The sequence below is a fragment of the Danio rerio genome, chromosome 6 (genome assembly GCF_049306965.1).
Source record: "Danio rerio strain Tuebingen ecotype United States chromosome 6, GRCz12tu, whole genome shotgun sequence".
In the NCBI taxonomy this organism is placed as follows: Eukaryota; Metazoa; Chordata; class Actinopteri; order Cypriniformes; family Danionidae; genus Danio; species Danio rerio.
In genome coordinates this window covers 49,032,748-49,054,807 of record NC_133181.1, presented here as the reverse complement: position 1 = coordinate 49,054,807, position 22,060 = coordinate 49,032,748, and the positions used below count along the sequence as shown (strand labels likewise).

Genomic DNA, 22,060 nt, shown 5'->3' with positions numbered 1-22,060 from the left:
AGCAGTGGCGTGTGTATGTGCGTGTGTTTACTTTGTGTACTGCTGTGTTCTTTCGTTTTTTGGTTTGTGTTTGTGCGGTTGGGTGTGTCTGTGAGTGACAATTGAGTGTCACTGCTGCATAACGGCGTATTTGTGTAAGATATGAAAGTGTCTGATTTCTAATCTCTAATCGTTAAATGTTCTTGAATGACAGAAATGAGAGATGAGATGTACATGGACGGATACGGAGGAGAAAGCTGATAAAGGGGCAATTCATTCATAAATGAAAAATTCTGTAAATAATCACTCACCTTCCTGTGCTTCTGAACCTGTACGACTGCTTTTAGAACACAAAAGAAGATCAAACAGCTAGACTGCCCATTGACTTTCATTATGTTTTGACTGTAGGGTTAGAGTCAAAGGCAACCAGAACTGTTTGGATGAGAGCATTCTTTAAAAATATTCCATTTATTGCTTTCCAAACAGGCCAAGTGTTTTAAACAATGGTGACCCTATTTATGTCAATTCTAATTCATGCAACTGTAATAAACAAATAAAAATATAAATAAATTTTTCACTTTATTACAAGTGAATGAGTTATTCATTCATTTATTCATTTTCATTATGGCTTATGCCGAGTTCAGACTGCATAATTGTAGCCCAGATTTTGACTCATCGACAGGTTTTGAGAAATCGCAGACAATCGCAGTACCAAAAAATGAAGGAAAAACTAGTGGAGGTTTGACAGGAACACCAGTGTCTCTTTGAAGTTTCATACAGAGAGTTAAAAAAAGAAAGTTGAGGAGAAATTGCCAACACAATCTCACGGCAATTTGTAACTTTTTCATTTAGTGGCTAATTCGTATGAATTCGTACGATCTAATTCGTACAATTTAGTACGATTTGCTTATCCCCCAATGACGGTTGGGGTTAGGGGTGGGGTCAGGTGCCACGCCTCCTTTTTAAAATCGTACCATTTCGTACGACTGAACTCGTACGAATTAGCCACTAAACTGGCAAAACGTAAAATACTTACGTTTTCTCGTGAGATCAGGCTGGAAATTGCTAATTCCCTTCAAACCCAGGTGAGCAAATATGTACATTTTCTACCCCATTAAAGGCTTCTTTCTCGTAATGTTGTTAATAACAAGAGATATACAATGTGTTTTTGGCTGCGAGACGTAGTTTGGACGAAGTTGTCGGCGATTCCTCCTATTGTAAATTAATGCAGTGTGAAAGCCCCTGTTGCCGATTCATCTTGCACTGTAAACAAAGCAGCGGCAAAACGCTAGCCCAGATAGTCACGCAGTGTGAAAACATCCGTGACACGACTACTTTGAAAATCATGCAGTCTGAACTCGCCACAGGAGAATAAGCCAACTTATCCGGCATATGTTTTACGCAGCAGATGCCCTTCCAGCTGCAACCCATCTCTGGAAAACATCCATACACACTAATTCACACTCATACACTACGAACAATTTAGCCTACCCAATTCACCTCCACACAACTGATCAAGCCGAGGCTCGAACCAGCGATCTTCTTGCTGTGAGGCAACAGCACTGCCTACAGCATCACAGCGTTGCCCATGAGTTATTCATTCAACAGGAATTGTTTATTGAGGATCAAAGCAAATCACTTTCTTAATGAATTGGTAACTGATTCACTGATCCACACGATTCATTCTACAGCAATGACTGATTCAGAAATGTTTGGAGGTGCAGTGGTTCTGCTCGAACTGTGTTGGAATTATTTTTTGTCAATTGTGATATTGTGTTTCTTAACCCTTATGCACTGTTCAAATTGACTGCCCTTTTGTTTTCTTTAACATCCACTGACTTATACTGCTGTTAAATGCATCAGATTAAATTTTTTATTTTATTTTTTTGCATAAATCTGTTAATCAACCTCAGTCCTGATCAAAATACTAAATGTTTTTAAAAAATGACAGGACTTTAACTTCACAAGTTCACAAATGATGTCACTGATTTGGTGAAAAAAACACACAATTCGTCTTATCTTTTAACATAGAAAGTAATTGTGGACCAGATTTTTTTTTATCTTTTTTTAACACAGTCTTGTACATGTTAACGATTAGTAACAACACTGACTTTGATTTTCACTTCTTTTTCTTTCTAATTTACTGTTGGTAGTTGTTTTTGCCCCATTGACCTCCATTAACACCACATTTGATGTTGCATAAATACAGTCTTTGTTATGTGTAGTTCTGAGAGCTGAATTGCATATTTAGATTTCTCAGGCACATCAAGGTAAGTGCGCAAGACATTCTCACATTCTCACAGACAAACACACTTTATTTTGCTGTTATACTCCATATAAAATCCAGAAACTAAGCTTTTTTTTAAGGGTTAATGGTGCCAACTGATGATCAACAGTAAAAATGACAAATTTGACCTCTTCCCAACAGGGAAAACCATCAACAATTAAAATTGCACGATTATATAGTGTCATGTTTTGCAACCAAAAAAATTTGGTTATAATGGAAGTCAATGGAGCAAAAACAGCCATCAACAGTTAATTGGAGAGAAAAAAATTAAAATCAATCAAAAATAATGCAAAGGCAATGTTGTTTCACATGTCCAAGACTGTGGTAAAAGGTTAAAAAAAAAAAACAGTCCGTAATTACGCTTTATATTGAAAATACATCATTTTGTGTTTTTTTTTTTTTTTTTTACCAAATCACTGAAATAATTTATGAATTTGACAATTAAAGAGTTAAAATCCTGTAATTTTCCAAGCAATTTGGTAGTTTTGATCAGGACTGAGGTTGTTTAACAGATTTATGCAAAAAATAAAAACAACGCTTATCTGATGTATTTTTACAGCAGTTAAATTTAGTGGATGTTTTCCCCAAAAGGCTAGTAAATTTGTGCAGAGTGTACTGTTGAGGAGTTTTATTTTTTTTTTACTCAAAGCATTTTCTCAAAATGTGTCAAAATATGATGTCACCAAAAATCATTCTAGCTGAAACACAGAAAAAGTTATGGCCAAATTAATACTCAAATTCACCCCAGAGTGGCTGAAAACACCCCCAACAGCACATAAAGGTTACACATACTAATTTTAATATTACATAAAGTTTAACATTTTCATCATCTTAAAGTGAGGACAAAATAGCATCCAGCTCAAGACTATCCTGACCTAAAACCATAAAGATGGCCATTACTAGTAGGTGGACTGTCCCTTTAAATATTAGATTTCAAGTGTGTAACTAATCCTAGACTGCTTGTGCAACAGAGATTAATGATACCTCAAATAATGTGATTTGTGGAGGAGATATTTGCTATTAGGTTTCAAAGCAAACAGGCTCATAATTGTGACCTTGTGCATCTTAACAGAGACAAAATAAAACATCCCATATAGCTTCCAACAACAGATGTTTTCAAAGGGAATTTGTTTATCTCTGTATCTCTGTAGTGATGTGGTTATTTCAACAGCCATCACAGCTACAATTAGCAGCTGCCTAGCAACCACCAGAACACCCTATAGCAACTACTTAGAAATACCCTCGAACAAAACAAAAAAAAATGTAACAAAATTTATCTAATAGACTACAATGCAGAACAAGCTAATGAAAGCCTGGAAATTGGAGCGTGAAATCCCCACATGCTGTCTGCTGCTGGATCATTTTCTGGCGCGTGTGTGTGTGTGTTTGTGTATTCTAAGAGAGCACTCCTGTAGGATCCCAAAGCTGCCCGACTGGAGCTATTAATAACTATGTCAGGGGCTGGGCAGGGTTATATATAGACCCTGCGACTGGATTTTCCCTCTCATTGCAGACAAATGAATAATGAACGAAAAAAATGGGACTCTGCCAAGGACCAGTCACTCGGGTCATCTAGCTCTGCGTGTGCATTGGCGAGGACACAGCTGTTGCCTGTGTATCTCAAGGGCTTCGCAGATTCAGGCGAACCTTGTCTTCCAGCTCAGGTCAGAGCCAATTCGGTAGAGAAACAGAACATGAGGACAAGGACGAGTTTCTTTCAAGGGCGACTCCAAAGACTGTGATACACTTCATGAAGGATTTAAAATGACTCGTTTTGCATTGATATTCATGAGAACATGTGTGCATGTGTGTTTGAGTGCTTTGTCATGCCATCATTTGGTGGAAAATGTGGAAGACTTGGTCTCCTCTGGTAACCATGGTGACAGTGTCACTTTCAGAGGGACGTGAAGGCGTGTTCGGCAACACTATCAGAAGCTCATCTCTCTCCCTTACGTCAACCCATAACAGCAGCAAGTCTGGCTTTGCACTGTTGTAAATGTATTTTTTTGCTCGCATCCATGTAAATGGTTATAAAGGAATGCAACAAAGAAGAAGTAAAAACTCCTAGCTGTGATGCTAGACCACTGTGGGTGGCTGCAAGTGCAAAAACACTGAAATGCAGTTGCTAGGGTGGTTGCAAGTCAATATGATGATGAAATCTTATACTTGAGTCCTCTCCAAGCCTTAAAGGCGTAGTTCATCCAAAAACAGAAATGTATTTACTATAAATGCAAACCTTACACAGACAATCTGAAAACTTTGATCATGCACAGAAATCTTGCACACTGATATATATATATATATATATATATATATATATATATATATATATATATATATATATATATATATATATATATATATATATATATATGAGCAATATCACTCTAGTGGCAGTGCAAAATGGCTGTATGACGGGAGGTGTGCATTGGTGTCCCACCAGTGCCAAGATAAAGCCATATCGCACTGCTACTCAGGCATAATAGCGTATATAAAAAAGAAAATCAACAAGCTGAAATCCTTTTGTATAAGGAACTACTTTCTTCCACCATTCATTCACATCTGCAGCTGCCGTCAGAACAGCAGAAGCCTTTTCTAATTCACCAACATCATTTTAGAGCTTGTATTTGAATAATTCTCTAGCGTACTGTCTAAAGTGATGACAAAACAGGTGATTTTGCTGACATTTTTAAGATTATAAGGCTGAACGGCATGAAATGCCATCAGTCTACAGAGATTTCCCAGTATTTCTCTGTTGCAATCAGGAGGTCACAATAATTAACCCCAAAAGAGCCAAAGCAGTGCAAACACTACCAGATTACTAAATGCTAAACACATGCAGGCATTTCTTCTTTCTTTTTACTGAACTAGTCTGCAGTAATGAAAACGAAACAGATGGCCAACACAAAAAGTAACTCAGGGTTATACAAAGAGTGGCCAACACAAAACACATACATTCCTGATATGCGAGTCCCATCTCACACTCAATATACTACAATTACTATTGTATAAATACAGCACTACAACATACAAAAGCGAGAGAGATCCACTTAGAATGTCACTTATCAGATTTATAATCATTTGATCAGCTGTAGATTGAAAATATGCAGATTTTTTCTTCCGATCTAAACAACTACATTCTCACCTAAAAAAGCCTCAAAAGTACATTATGTTGTCCAACAGCTGCAATATGTCAAACTGTAGTGAGATTATTGATCTGCTGTCACTCTTTGTTAGGGGAGTAATAAAGAAAAGAGAGAGGAGACTGTACAAGTGCTGTTATTGCAGAATATTGCACGGCTCTCAGCCAATCAGATTCAAGAACCAAACACAACTGTTGTATAAATATACATACATGCAGTCAAAAAATTTACAAATTGTGTGCCCTTACATTTCTGTAATGTACAGTCACTCCAGGATTTTGCTAGTTCAATAGTTGTTGAGATAAAAAAAATGATATATTTTTGTTTAAATTGTTAATTCTGAAAAAACAAACACTACATCAGTACATATATTTACATATCATTATCTTTTTTTTACAAAAGAGATTAAAAATAATAATAAATAATATAATAATAATAAAAAAATAATATATATATATATATATATATATATATATATATATATATATATATATATATATATATATATATATATATATATATATATATATATATAAAATAAAATAGAGAAATATTAATAATGATAATAACAAAAGAGGAAAAGAAAAATGGAAACAAGAGTAATAAGTGTACAAAGAATTACAACCAAATATCACAATCAAATGTTCAGATACATTGTCAATGTTGAAAGTAAATATTTACAATTAAACAGTATAAAATAGTACTAGATAAAACAAACAAATTAAATTACTACGAAATAAATTAAAAAAGGAAGGAGAGTGCATCTATTAAATGGAAGGCAATACCTTAAGAGAGTTTAAGTACTTATAAAACATTGCCACTTTTAAAAAGTAACTAGTTTTCCCAGAGCATCTAACCTTTTTTAATACGACGCCTGGCTATTAGTGAGGTAAAGGCAAAAATGATATTTTTTTAAATTAACTTTTGTGTATTATGCAGCAAAACACATTAAGCAAACAATGCTAAAAATCAATAATATTAGACCACAGATATATTTTTAAAATTCTGTAAAATCCTGAAGGGACTGAATATAGCTTCTGGTCTCTCAATAAATTATTCAGACGTGACCAGGATTTGTATTAGACCTGCATAATTAATCGATTTTAAACTGAATCACGTTTTGAAAAGGTGCGATTTTCAAATAGCAAAAGCTGTGATTACTTTGATTATTACTATGGCGAGGGAGGCGAGCGCGAGTAATTAAAACAATCCAACTAACAGTACTTAAGAAGCAGACAACTGTTACATCAATCACAGGCGTTTAAGAACACCCTGGGCAATACTCAAAAAGCAAGTGGGATAACATTTGCATTTGTTTACTTGCCTTAAATGCTCATGTTGTTCTGTGCATGTCCTTGAGTTTTGTTTGATACATTCAAAGAGTATTTCTTTGAGCAAGTAAATTTAAAAGTACAGTACATATATCTGACTGCTTTAAAGGACAACATTGTATTAGGCCTACAAATAATATATAAATAAAAATGTATTCATAAATTATACATTATAATACAAGAATTCTTGTGCTGTGAAGTAAAATCTTAAACTGTGTATGAAAGCTTTGTCTAACTATAAAGGTTTTACAGGCTTTATATATCTATGTATAAGATTTTATATAGAAATTATTTAATTGAATTTAAAATACTGTTGCTATTTTCTTAATTTGTCATGACAACTGACAACTTATTGGAAAAAATTATTTTAAATAAACAGTAGCATAGTGTGCTTTGTGATTATGCTAGGTATTGCTTTGGTGCTGCTAAAACCACCACATCAAGCCTGTAGCTCTTTTATAAAAATTATAGTAAATCGCATTTTAAAACACAATTTTCGCAATTAGATTTTTTCTCCAAATTGTGCAGCCCTAATTTGTATTACTATTTTTTTTTTTAAAAAGCAAAGAGGCCAAAATTGGCCTAATATTCATTCATTTTCCATCAGCTTAGTCGCTTATTTATCAGGGGTTTACCACAGCGGAATGAACTGCCAACTATTCTTGCATATGTTTTACACAACGGATGCCCTTCCAGCTGCAACCCATTACTGGGAAACAGAGGTCTGCAAATCTGGACCCGACCAGATTTCTTGCGGCGTGGAAATAAATTTCCATATAAAGCACAGGAACGGTCGGTAACTGGTGTAATTTGAACGAGAGCGGGCGGTCTAACAATATCGCTTCCGACTCCCGAGCGAGCGAGCACGCATATGTATGTGTGTGAATGAGAGAGAGTGATGCTGTGTTTAGCTTAATTGTTGCTGTCTATGTGTGTGAATGAGAGAGAGCTTGGTGGGATGGGGTGCGGCGGGTAGAAAACGGGGTGGGGCGGAACAACAAATGCTGAATATAAGCGGGAGCTTTCGGGTTCGGACTAAAACCTAGCGGAAGCGGGATTCAAAATTTTAGGGGTGTCAAGATTAATTGTTTCTTCGGTGCAATGCAGACGCGGACAATTCGGTATCGGTTCAATAATAATCATAAGCGGTTATTATGTACTGACGTCATTTATCTCATATGCGCAATGTTGCGAGGGAGGAGAGTGCGGGTATTTACAATACTCCAGGCGCCAACTACTTAAAAACGCAGACACTGTGCACAGTTTTACTGCATGTGTGGGATTTTTGAACAGTTTTTTACTGACACTTCCAGCAGAAGCCCCTATTTCTCTTCGATTGAGGTAATGAAAGTGAACTCCATTTCTCTCTCTCTCAATGTGGCCCATTTCACCTGCTGGTGTGACTTTTCCTCCCCTCTCTTTTCCTCTCGGCTGTATGCATTCCCACGGCTGTACCTGTGCATTGTCGTGGGACCTGACCAGATTTTTATGCGGCGCAGGAATAAATTTCCGAATAAAGCGCGGGAGCAGTCGGTAACTCTGGTGTAATTTTAACAGGAGTGGGCGGTCTCACAATATCGCTTCCGAGCGAGCGAGCAATGGAGCGAGCAAGTGAGCAATGGAGCGAGCAAGCCAGCAAGCGTGTGTGTGCGTGTGAGAATGTTTGTGTATATGTGTGAATGAGAGACAGTGTGGTGCTGCTTGTCCATGTGTGTGTATGTTTATATAGACAGCTTGTTATAACCACCCCTCAAAATACAACACTGTGGATGGATAGCATGGTCAATGCACCGAGATATTGAATTGAGCCAAATCGATGGCATGATAATCTTAAACCGAATTGAACCGCAAGACCAGTATAAGTTCACACCTCTACAAAAACTAGTCCCATGCAGATCTCTATTGGGAAACACCCATACACTCAGATTTACACACATACAGTCTAGCTGATTTAGTTTACCCAATTCACCTATAGATCATGTCTTTGAACTGTGGGGGAAACCGGAGCGCCCAGAGGAAACCCACGTAAACAAACGGAGAAGATGTAAACGCCACACTAGGCCAACTGATCCAGCCAGTCTCGAACCAGTGACTTTCTTGCTCTGAGGTGACAGTGCTAAACACTGAGCCACAGTGCCGACCATTGACCTAATAGTTATTACAAATTCTTCTAATATGCCAAGTAATGCATGACCAAATGCAGCTTGTGACATTTTCTAAAACTGTTCCCTTAAACATCCCATTTTATCGCCACGTGTTAAAATAAAAAAGTCACAGATTATTAAACCTACCTTGCAGCCAAAGCTGGCAAATACATAACCTTAAGATAAAAGCTAACAAACGTATCCAGTGTGAATTAAACTGGCAAAATAGAATAGTAGAGGCGGCAGCTGTCATTTCCCTATAAACAACTTGAGAGCAGACTGCTGTATGTTTGTAAGAAGCAAACAACATTGAGTACAGAGCTGATGTTGCTGATAAGAGGGACAGAGACTTGTACACTTTTCAAACAAACCTCTTCATGTGACTGCCTCCCATCGAGCTTAAAGAAGGTTGCTATGACAATGCTGCAGCAGTGGTTGAATGTCAGCGGTCAAGGTCAAAGAAGGAGTTTTCACAGAAGAATCGCAGAAACATCTGCACAACAAGTGGGCTATGCAGCATAATATATAATGTACAGTATAATACACAGCAATGCAAAAAAAAAAAAAAAAATAGAAGAGTATTTAAAAGTCACTATGGATTCATATCCATGTTTACCATACATACAGTTGAAGTCAGAATTATTAGCCCCCTGTTTATTTTTCCCCCAATTTGTGTTAAACTGGGAACAAAATTTTCATCACATTTCTAAACATAATAGTTTTAAGAACTCATCTCTAATAACTGATTGATATATATATATATATATATATATATATATATATATATATGTGTGTGTGTGTGTATGTGTATATATATATATATATATATATATACATATACATACATATCTCAGAGGTCCCGTTAGACATTGTCATTGAAAATTCCGTCATAACCTATTATTGACCGTCAATATTTTCTAATCGCTTTTTTCATTCTTATTTTAACAATGAACTTGAACGACGAGCATATAGGCTAAATTATTCATTTATTTATTTGACAAATGAACAATAACTCATATCTGCCTTACCTCATATCTTCCTCCTGCGTCGACCTGAACTGGGTGCTTGCCTGTGCGTAATCAAACGCATCAAGAGAAACTGATGCAAAGGCAATTGTCATTAAATTCAGTTTCTTTGCCTCGAAAAGTTGACTTCTCGTGAATTCTGACTTCAGCTGTATGTGTTACAAGTGAATATGAATACTATGCATTTAAATTATTTATTTACTGAAAATGACATTTTGACAATGAAAGTTGTCATAAAAAAAATTTAAAAAAAAAATATATATATATATATATATACAATAAATGCGCTATATAAATATACATTACATTACTAATGGTAAATTTTTAAATATTTCCCAAATTATGTTTCACAGTGCAAGGGAATTTTCACAGTATGTCTGATAATTTGTTTTTCTTCTGGAGAAAGTCTTTTTTATTTTGGCTAGAACAAAAGCAGTTTTTTTTTCAAATCCATTTTAAGGTCAAAATTATTAGCCTCTTTAAGTTATATATTTTTTTCAATAGTCTACAGAAAAACCATCATACAATTACTAGCTTAATTACCCTTACCTGCCTAGTTGACCTAATTAACCTAGTCAAGCCTTTAAATGTCACTTTAAGTAAAAAAATATCTAGTAAAATAATTTACTGTCATCATGGCAAATAAAATAAATCAGTTATTAGAAATGAGTTATTAAAACTATAATGTTCAGAAATGTGTTAAAAAAATCTCTCCGTTAAACAGAAATTGGCGAGAAAAATAAATGGGGCCGAATAATTCAGGGGGTCAAATAATTCTGACTTCAACTATATATATATATATATATATATATATATATATATATATATATATATATATATATATATATATATATATATATATATATATATATATATGTACAGTTGATTTAATATTGACACATTCAGACTTTTGCCTTAATAATATCACTTCAGAAACAAATTCTAAATAGGGAAATCATATAAGCAGCCAATGACTATCAAAGTACTACACTGTTCACAGTCAAATAGTGCTAATGTTGTTTTAAAGTCATACTTGCATGCAATTTCAGACCGAATATTGAAAGTACAATATAGGCAGCATGTCACAAGTTGTCACTACTCAAAAATGAACGAATGTGCTAATATAAAACCAACTTTGCCTCAGTCTTGGAGTAGATAATATTGGTCCTGCTTACTTTTTTCTATTGTCTTGATTCATTTTTTGCAGAGTCACTATATGTGCTACATAAACATGTAGGCCTATGTAAGCTATATATTTCTGTATTCATTTATAAAAACATCATATAAAAGCAAGAGACTATAGAATCATAGAGATATTAAAGACATCTCATTTGTGATTTTTCCCCTGTGGGATTGCATGCAATTGAATTGCCCTTTATGGGGTGCCCTGCTGTGCACAGCAGCTTTTGGAGCCTCCGTGTGTGTGTGTGTGTGTGTGTGTGTGTGTGTGTGTGTGTGTGTGTGTGTGTGTGTGTGTGTGTGTGTGGTGTTTGTATGCATATGCGTATATTTATTGTGTGATCTCCAGAGATCATAATTTGTAGATGCTCATAGGAGCACCCTGCAGGACGTGATAATGAGTCGCTCACCTGAGATGATGCAGAAAAGCGAGGATTTCTCCCAGTGAATCTCGACACAGGGATCTGACCCTGTTATGCCTTCCCCAGCTTGAGTTTACAGACATTATTTACAGATTACCACTCGTTGGCTCAAATAATTGTGCACTGAGAATTTGTGCTGAACCCTTTTAAAAATGTATTTAGCATTTAGCATTCATTAACGCTGTAGCGGACTGTCTTTTTTAAGTTGCCCTTTTCACTTTTTAACATTAAGAATACTCTGCAACGCACATGTGCACATGCATAAAAAGGCCAAGAAAATGACCTAGAAAGGATTCTTTCTTACCTCCAGGGTTCAGAATCACTCAGAGCTGTAGTAAATTGTTGTTGCGTAGAGGTTGCTCTTTCATAGCTCAGAGGACGTAATGGAGTTGTCAGTTGGGCTTCTTGTAGGTTTCAACTAATGTTTTTTTTCCCTTAAGCGAAATAATAAAAAATGCAAATGTTTTATTTTAAATTAAATACGGTCAGACAACTTGGCACCGGAGCCTTAAAGCACTGCAATTACAGGAGGAGGTATTAAGAGCTATAAATTAAGTTGGAATAGCATAGCTTAGATAGTTTGGCCTTAAAAAAAATATCTTTAAGAAACGCTAAAAGGATAGTTTAGTAGTTCAAAAATCATTTAAGACAGTGGTTCTCAAACTGTGGTACGTGTACCACTAATGGTATGCAGATTTTCTTCTAGTGGTACACGGAGGAATGAAATATGTCATGTACATGCTAGATATATTTCAAAATTTATCAAAAATGATGTATTTAATATGCCATATATGACATATCCAGGGATTTACATTAACTTTTTTGATCACCAGCCACTGTGGCTAGTAGATTTCCAACATTACTAGCCACTTGCCATTTTCACTAGCCACAATTTTGTTGTTTGGAAAATATATTTTATATAAATAAATGTGACTTTGACATGCTAAAATGACTTGATTTAGATGTTGTGTTGTCCCAGATCAGCAGTTACTACACACACATGGTTGGTTAATCTCATATTAAAGAAATGTTATTGTAAGGGATGATAATTAAACTATATTAACAAAAATAACTGTAAGCAAAAGAAAGCAGGTAAAAAAATTCTACGAGTGATAATGAAAGGATGATCAGGTGCCTGAGAATCATTTAAACAAAAGCAGTGACTGCTGCTGTTGCTTACAAATATATATATTTTTCAATCTTGAGCTCTTAAAAGCAGCAGGACTGTGGGTACACGAGCATCGTTTTTTGTCTAGTCTTTTTCAAATAGAACCGATAGCAAGTGAACAGAAAAAAGCGCAAGTAAACTGGAGCGCATCACATCACCTGTGCGCGCGAGTATTAATCGTCTTATACGGTATTCACCTGCTTTGTCTCGCGTGAACACAGTTATTGTTTTCAGTCATGCTGTTTCTCGATTCTAAGGGTGCTTTCACACCAGTGAATCAATTCAGTTATTCCGAAACAGAGATTACAAATGTTACATTGTTGCTCTTTGCTCTTGGAGCGGTTTGCTTTCACACTGCAAAGTTTCTAATCGGACCAAAAGAGCTAAAACTCGTCACGTGCGAGTAAACTCTCCTCACATTGGTCAGTGTCAGGGTTTATTTTGAAGCGTCCCGCTAAGCTGTCAGGAGAGGTGGTGGTTTGGTGGTGATTGACACGGTGCGCGTGCGCGACATGTCTGAGGAGAGACACGGTGGGGAGGGGTGAGAAGGGTGCACGACGATGCCTATTTGAGGACCGGGAGGGAGATACAAGATTATCGGGAGATCATCACTCGTTTGCGGGCATCCGGAGACTTGCGAAACTTCCGGCCCTACTCATAATTCTCTCTTCATATAGCTGTAAGCCTATTACATATCCATAAAACACTGTGATATAACCGCGCTCGGATCGGATCGCTTTCTCACTGCAATCGAACCGCTCCAGGGTTCGTTTCAATCGAGCCGAGACTACCTCATTCAAGCGATCTCGGAGCGATTACTTTGGCGCGGAACAGAGCGCGATTGCCCTGTTTACATATGGCAATCGAACCGCGCTAACTGGGCAAACGAGATCCGTTCCGAAACAAAAGTGTAGGTGTGAAAGCACCCTAAGATCACAATTGCAAGTATATTGGGCCATCCTTATTGTCGAACCCTGCTTTAAAAAAACTACAATGTCAAAATTATTTCCAACCTGCCAAAGTGGCTAGTGGGAGCGGCTGTCTTACCCACCAAAGCTGAAATCTACCCGCATTTGGCGGGTGTTAATGTAAAGCCCTGCATATAGGCTATATTTCTGAGGTTATCTGCCATGTTTTTTAACTGTGCAGAGTTGTAGCTGCTTTACTAGGCCTACTACGCTACTGTATTTCAATACTGCTCATTTTGGTGGTACTTGGAGAGAGAATTTTTTTCTGAGATGGTACTTGATGAAAAAAGTTTGAGAACTACTAATTTAAGATATTTAAATGATTTAATCACCTTCCACTTGTTCCATCCAAACCTGTTTTAAGTTTCTTCTATTAAAAAAAAAAAGAAGATAATTTGGAAAGCCACATCCATTGATCTGCATCGTATAGACTTCCATAGTACTATCTTGTTTAGTTTTCAACAGAAGAAAGAAATTCCTAAACGTTTGTCAGAATAAACGATAAATCAGGAGGGGCATCATTGAAGAGATTGTGGTTGCTGATGCTGGTTTAAAAGTAATGTCGTTGAAGCTTTGGCAATCTTATAAATAAAGGCTAATCTTTGCTGTTTATGGGTTATGGGCTGTTTTTAATCTTATTACCGCTTCCATCGGTACCATCATGACTCACGTGACTGCAGGGTATCATCTCTTCTTAGACACATTAATACACACAGAAAAACACCTACATATGCAGTGAGTCACAAATGATTTTCCATCCTATTCATATAAAGGCTAATCATTTGATAATACTGACAAAGAAGGCTAAAACAGGAGATAGAGGATGAAGTTTGAGATTTACAATTCTGTTTTTGTCAAGTCAGCATAACAACAGCCAGGCTGTAGGTGATGGATTTCTCCATTAACAGCATGTGGATTGACATGTCATGAACTGCTGAATGTAAATGTCCTGTTTTCCCATTAATTAACATATTTTATAAAGCAATATACTTAAACCATCAGCAATATTAAGAATAGCCCACTTTAAATTTTGTTTATACACCCAAAACTGACTCTTTAGATAAATTCTAAATGATTCTTTGCTTTATGACCAATAAAACATTCATCTGTAGTCATATAAGGCAGCATGATATTTTTGTCTCAGTGCTTACAGCAAACTGAGTTGCTCCAGGCTTTTGCCAGAAGTGTCCTCCTGCTTTCCACTTCCTCTGTGAAAAGATTTTTGAGAGTATCTGTGTCCAAGTTTCTCTTATCTCAGCCAGAAAGCTCTGCCTACTTGTTCACTGTTCATTTCTCTGACAATTGCCTTTCTTATTGAGTTATTTGGTACAAAAGCCTCTTAGTTGGCTTAGCGGTGTTAGGATTGTGCCACGTTTTTGCCATTTCGTTGTTATGGACCATGTTGTGCTGTGGGAGGTTTAAAGCTTGACAGATTTTTTTTTCTGTACATTTGTAGCATTACAGTTTTTCTTTCTTTCAGGAAAGTTCAACAGTGAGCTGTGTTTAGAAAGCCGACAAGATCTAATCTGGTTATTGCAACATTAGGTATTTCCCAGAACTGCCCAGCCCTCTCAGTATTACTTAATCTACTACTTTTTTACTGTTTTCTTCACTTAAAGTCGCTATTATGCAATGTCTTTACATACATTGTAGCTGTTCGGCTACTTCACTGTCTAGTAGCGGTATCAAAATTAATTGTATATTCGATGCATCACGATGCATATGCGGACAATACGATATCGGTTCAGTAATAGATCATAACCGGTTATTACACACTGACATCATTTATCTCCAATGCGCTGTGTTGTAGTAGAATACTATTCGCATATAGATTGTAACCGCAGATGTTCTTCCTGCGCCACTCATCGATGAACATCGCTGACAGTTTTAAAGCCAACCGCAGCCCTTTCTGTTGAGCGTGTGAGCACAATGACCAATCATAGGTGTTTAAAAACTCGCTCGACAGCGCTCAAAAAGCAAGCAGAATAATATCTACATTGTTTTATTTGCTTTAAATGCTCATGTTGCCATCTTCTGTGATTGTAGCTATTTAAGTTTTGTTTGATACATTTAAATAGAGTTCAAATGTTTTCTTTGAGCAGGTAAAATTAAAGGAAAGTTCATATACATTACTGCATTATTAGTACAAAATTGTATAACAAATTGTTTTGTGTATGGAAAGCATCATCAATTCACCATGATTTCGAATAGAACCGAATCGATGGCATGATAATCGTAACCAAACCTAACCGTGAGGCCAGTGAAGGTTTACACCCCTAGGTTTAGCATCCAGGAATTCATTCAAATGGTTTGGTTGACGATGTAGCAACTTGCATGGGACTGTCTAACCAGTTTCTTTTGGTATAGAACGTGCTTTCACAAGGGTAAGATACTAATCTAACAGTAGTTTATTCATGGCCGCAAGCAAAACAGTATTGTCACTTGATGTACCTATACCTTACTCCCCACATTTTTAAGTTCACTCTTTGTTGGTCTGTCTCATGGGAATTAATCCTGGCTATGCACCAATAGAGAAAACTAAAGACAAAACTCCTTAGTGGAAATTTTACATTCCATGCCACTGTGAATTTCATTAGACTTTTAGTGCAGCTGCCTTGATTTAAATACCATTGTAGGATTTCTTTTATGGTTAGTAGACGAAAAATGTATGAATGATCTGTCAAGCCACAGCTACACAAGAATATCACAAGTATCTAGTATGTACTGTATATATGATTATATTTTAGAGGTTTTCAAATCTTAGTGTTTCTTTATTGTTAAGGTTTTCTTGTCTTTAATTTTGGACTTTCTGTTTATTTTTGTCTTTCAGATCTTGGCCATCATATCAATCCTATTCATCGTGCTCTCCACTATCGCTTTGTCTCTCAACACTCTCCCGGAACTTCAAGAAACAGACGAATTTGGTCAAACTACTGATAATACCCAGCTGGCTCACGTGGAGGCAGTGTGCATTGCTTGGTTCACCATGGAATATCTTCTTCGCTTCCTTTCCTCACCAAACAAATGGAAATTCTTTAAAGGTCCTCTTAATGTCATCGACCTGCTTGCCATCCTACCATATTATGTCACCATATTCTTGACAGAGTCCAACAAAAGTGTACTGCAATTCCAGAATGTAAGACGGGTGGTGCAAATCTTTCGTATCATGCGAATTTTGCGCATCCTTAAGTTGGCTCGTCACTCCACTGGGTTGCAATCACTGGGCTTCACGCTGCGTCGGAGTTACAATGAGCTAGGCCTGCTTATCCTCTTCTTAGCAATGGGGATCATGATCTTTTCCAGTCTAGTTTTCTTCGCGGAGAAGGATGAGGATGACACCAAGTTCAAGAGTATCCCTGCCTCCTTCTGGTGGGCCACTATTACCATGACAACTGTTGGATATGGAGACATTTACCCTAAGACGCTTCTGGGCAAGATCGTTGGTGGTCTCTGCTGCATAGCTGGAGTTTTAGTCATTGCCCTACCCATTCCTATTATCGTCAACAACTTCTCTGAATTCTACAAGGAACAGAAACGACAAGAGAAGGCCATCAAGAGACGTGAGGCTCTAGAGCGGGCTAAACGCAATGGCAGTATAGTTTCCATGAATGTTAGAGAGGCCTTTTCCCGAGGTACAGATCTTCTGGATGTTGTAGTCATGGATAAGGGTGAGAGATCTCAGGACAACCATCTCTCACCCAGTCGATGGAAATGGTCATCAAAGCGGGGAACTTCAGAGACCAGTTCTAATCGTTCCTTTAACCCAGACCAAGGTTCCCCAAGCAAGGCAAGAGCTTCTAGTCCACAGAGACTCAATGCACAGAAACTAGAAGACATGTACAACCAGATGGCAAAGACTCAGTCACAGCCCAACCTAAACACCAAAGACAGAAATTCATCCCGAGCAGGCCATAGAAGGGATGAAATTGAGCTGGGAGCCTTGCCAGGTCAAGGAGGCGACCCAATGAATGGGGGCCGTGAAGGGGTGGTAGACATGAAAAGTCTGTCGAGCATTGACAGTTATATCAGCTGTGCAACAGACTTTCAGGAGAACCCACGATTCCACTACAGTCCGGCAGGGGGTCTGTCGCTCCCAGAGAGCTCTCGGTTTTCCCACAGCCCCGGTTCTGGCCTATCTAGTCGAGTCAGTGCAAATCCAAGTCTGCAGACTACCTTAGAACACGAGACCATGCTCACTCCCCCTTTTTCTGGTGCTAAACCTCTCAACACTGATGGTTCACGGCAGCAAGGTCTGCTTGGAAACTCTCAGAAAATGCATTCAGTTAGGGTGAATCCTCGCAATTGTGCAGAGAGCAGTCCTTCAGGTGGCCCTCTGTCTGACAGCTCTATTCTTTCCGACCACTCCATCTTAAGCCCAGAAGTGTCAGTCTACACAACAGCCAGTACCAGGACTCCACCTAAGACACCTGAGAGGAAGGTACTCACTCCTACAGTCTTTACTTTTCATGACGCATCTATCAGCAAGTACATTGATGCCGACACAGATGATGAGGAGCACTTGCGCGAAAGCGGCCCATCAGATCGCCTACTGGGTGGCCTGAGCTCCAAGCCTCGGCTTGGTGGTTACCAGGGGGCCACCAACCACTTGGAAGCTGCCCAAAGGCTGCTAGGTCAGAACTGTCTATTCCCACTGGGAAGTAGCCCGAGTGTTGGGCATGAGAACCATGTGGCTTCAGAGAATTCACGGAGACCCAAAGGGGACAGGGGACATTCCAACGCTTTTGATAAGGGCCTTTGAGACCTCAGGGTCATGAGTTGGACTCAGAAGAGAGTCCAAGAAAGGAAATAAGGCCAAGTTTAGTCAAGGACTTTGGAGAAAGCAGAGACTAATGTACATTGGAGAATTTTCCAGGCATCTGACCAGGGGGCCTATCCTGATGACTTTTCGAGGGAGAGTTCACTGGAAAAAAAGTGGTCATGTTACATCATTAAGGAACAGGATCTCGAGGATGTACCACTGCCTACACCTCTTGCCCTTTTTCCTCTCCTGTAAACAAGCCTGCATCCGTGCATCGCAGGGGTAAGATAAAGCCAGAGCATATCTGGCCTACGGTTGTTTGTGAAAAGAACAGGCTTCACGCTAAAGCTTAAGTAGCTTAAGGCTAAAAAACTTACCAGACATTTAAGTGCAGGCGTGTATGGTAAGAAAAAAAAAAATCAAGGGGGACAGTCCATCACTGCCCACGTCAGCTAGCCACTGTCCAGAGCCCACCTTAAAGATTAGCATTAGAGACATGTTATACCCTGTTTACTAGTGCACCCCTCCCCTGTCCCCTTTAAACTGGCCTTACTTAATTGCAGTTTTGGGTCTGCACACAGTATGAGTGTTAGCGTGCAAGCATTTTTTTGATATAGGGAGGGCTGATGGTATGATGATGTGCACGTATAATAACATTCCTGCACACAAGCTCACTCTTGGAAGTATATTCACTTGCTGTGTGATTCTACTTGATTGATTTATTTTTATATAGACATGAAGATTATCTGTAGAAACCCATCACACATATATTTCTTCTCACACTCACAACTATAAGAATAAATCACTAATTGTTTGATCAGAAGAGACAAAAATCTGTTTAAATTCACATCCCCTCATTTTCATTTACTTGTGTCATCTTAAGGGTTTTTTGTTAACACTTTATAATAAATATACACTATGAATCATCTATTAAGCATGAGCAAATATTGGATTCATTATCTAATAAGCATTAACTACATTAACAGATGTTAGTAAGCAGTTTATAACTGCAGATACAAATGCTGTTTTCTTGACTTATAAGTGCATGTATAATGTGCTTAATGATTGTATTTTTATACTTTGTTAATAATTATTTTTTCATTACTAAATTGAGTATTGCACCATTTACAAACCAGTTATTTGAGAGAAGTTGCTGTTTTTAAAAGGTATTCAGAATAAGAAAGTAAATGATTAATAAACTATTCAAATTAACATATACAATTCTTATTATTCAGGCATATTTTAATAGGTAATTTGCATGTTAATAAATGCATCCAGTTTCGAGACCTAATCTAAAGTTAGGACTAGTTATGCTTTATAAATCCCTTATAAATGACTATTAAAGGCTCAATTATATAACAAACAGGAAAAAAATAACATTAAGTGACTGTATTCATTTCTATTCATTTGAAGATACACAAATAAAACTGCATCAAATTAACAATAAATCTATTAAATAAACTAAATTACTGTAAAGTTTAAACATCGCTAAATAACATAGAAATGTTGCATATTGTTAAAGTATTATATCGTTGTTTTTTTCTCTAATTTTATGTTATATTTTTTACACTCCTGTTATTTTGCAATGTTTAAACTTTACAGTCATTTTTACTCTTTACATAAGATTGTAAAGATGTATGGATCAATTGATACTGAGCCTTTAATTGTCATTTATTAGGGATTATTAAAGCATAAATTGTACTCACTAGAACAGTTCACAATGCTGGATGAAGTTGAGTTAATAAAGCATTTATTATCATACAAATTAACAATCAGTATATGCCTGAATAATAATATATAAATGTTGATTTAAATAGTTTATTACTCATTTACTAATTCACTCTGATCTTTAAAATCCCAACTATACTTAAATACAAACGATTTGTAAATAATGCAATAAATAATTTAGTCATGAAAAATTAATCAGTAAAGTATGAAAGAACAATCATTAAGCACATTTTTATTGTGCTTATGAGTCAAGAATACAGCATTTGTATCTGTAGTTATAAACTGCTTACTAACGTACATTAATGTAGTCAATGCTTATCAAATTCATAGTGTGCAGTTATTCCAGTAAGTGTAACAGGATTTTTTTACATTCTCGCAGAAGTGATAGTTCACCAAAACTTTACTTACCCTCAATTGCTCCTTCTTTCTCTCATATATATATATATATATATATATATATATATATATATATATATATATATATATATAAATATATATATATATATAAATATATAAATATATATATATATATATATATATATATATATATATATATAAAATATATAAATATATATATATATATATATATATATATATATATATATATATATATATATATATATATATATATATATAAATAAAAGTACAGCTAAATTTTGCTTTGAATGTTCTTCAAAATCTCTTCTTTTCTTTTACACAGACAGAAATGAACAACAACTAAATGCAAACAGGTTTGAAATGGTTTGGGGTGAGTTAATGGTTACAGAACTGAGCATTTTGGGTGGACTATTGCTTTAAAAGAATAGTTCACCCAGAAATTATTACAGAATTATATGAGTATGGCTGAGCGATTTGGCCTAAAATCTAAATCTTGATTAATTGAGCATTTTCATTACGATTAATGAACGATTGTTTTATTTTTTATAAAAAAAAAATTGCCTTCATAGTTCACGGACAAGTTTTGTACAGTAAATATGCTCACATCTTACAAGTGAGAGATTTTTGAATGAAGGGTGGCACAGCTTATACATCGTCAATGTAGTGCAAATGTGCGACATGTAGTCACATTTTTTTGAAAGGTGCATGCATTTGCGACCACACGAAGGCTGCATCGGACCATACCTGTGCGTTCGACGTCGAGGTATAAAGCAGCCTTAACAAAGTGGGGTCATGTGACTCCACACACAAAGTAATCCGCTTGTTAAGTGTGACGTCATGCGAAGCGGCTTTCGGGTCCAAGTGCTGTATGGTGAGACTCATCAAATGGTTATAATAAACATTTACAAAGCGATGTAATACTTTTGAAAATCACCATTGCAATATATGTTTTTATATCCATGTCTGAAATCCGATGGCCAGAAAGTGATTAATTTTTTATAAATGGTTAAAATGTTGGTTTTTGTGCTGCTGCAAGTCCAGAGACCGAAGTGTAAGCCATGATTTTATCTACAATTCACTTTGAAGTTTGATATGACTAAAAAGTGGCCATACATTAATATTATCTCAATTCAAATGAATAGCGGCTTGGACCCGGAAACAGTATTCCACACATCACTGATACGTCACGACTTAACAAACAGATTGAAAAAAAAATGACCTGGAAACATGAGATCGATTATAGTTTCTAAATGTCAATTTCAATTACGTTTTGATTAATTGTTTAGCCCTATTTTTGAATTTCTTTCTTCAGTTGAAGACAAAAGAATATATTTTGAAAAATGTCAGAAACCCCTAACCATAGTATTTGTTTTTCCTACTATGGAAGTCAGTGGTTACATGTTCCAACATTCTCCAAATTATCTTCTTTTGTGTTCAACTTCAAAAATTCAGCACTACTGTCCTTGAGGGTGAGTAAATAGTGAGTCAAAATAAATTTGTGGGTGAACTATCCCTTTGGAAAAGTTACAGAAGATTGATGCTGTGCTTA

At 36.6% G+C, this 22,060-nt stretch overlaps 1 protein-coding gene across 1 annotated transcript in view; it reads left to right on the top strand.

The window, feature by feature from the left end:
• kcnb1 (potassium voltage-gated channel, Shab-related subfamily, member 1) overlaps nt 1-19,772 on the top strand; it is a 59,415-nt gene extending 39,643 nt beyond the window's left edge. Inside the window, exon 3 of the mRNA XM_677756.9 lies at nt 16,477-19,772. Coding sequence (XP_682848.4) covers nt 16,477-18,405 — 1,929 coding nt within the window. The 3' untranslated portion in view covers nt 18,406-19,772. The remainder of the gene's footprint in view (nt 1-16,476) is intronic.
• Nucleotides 19,773-22,060: the final 2,288 nt, after the last annotated feature.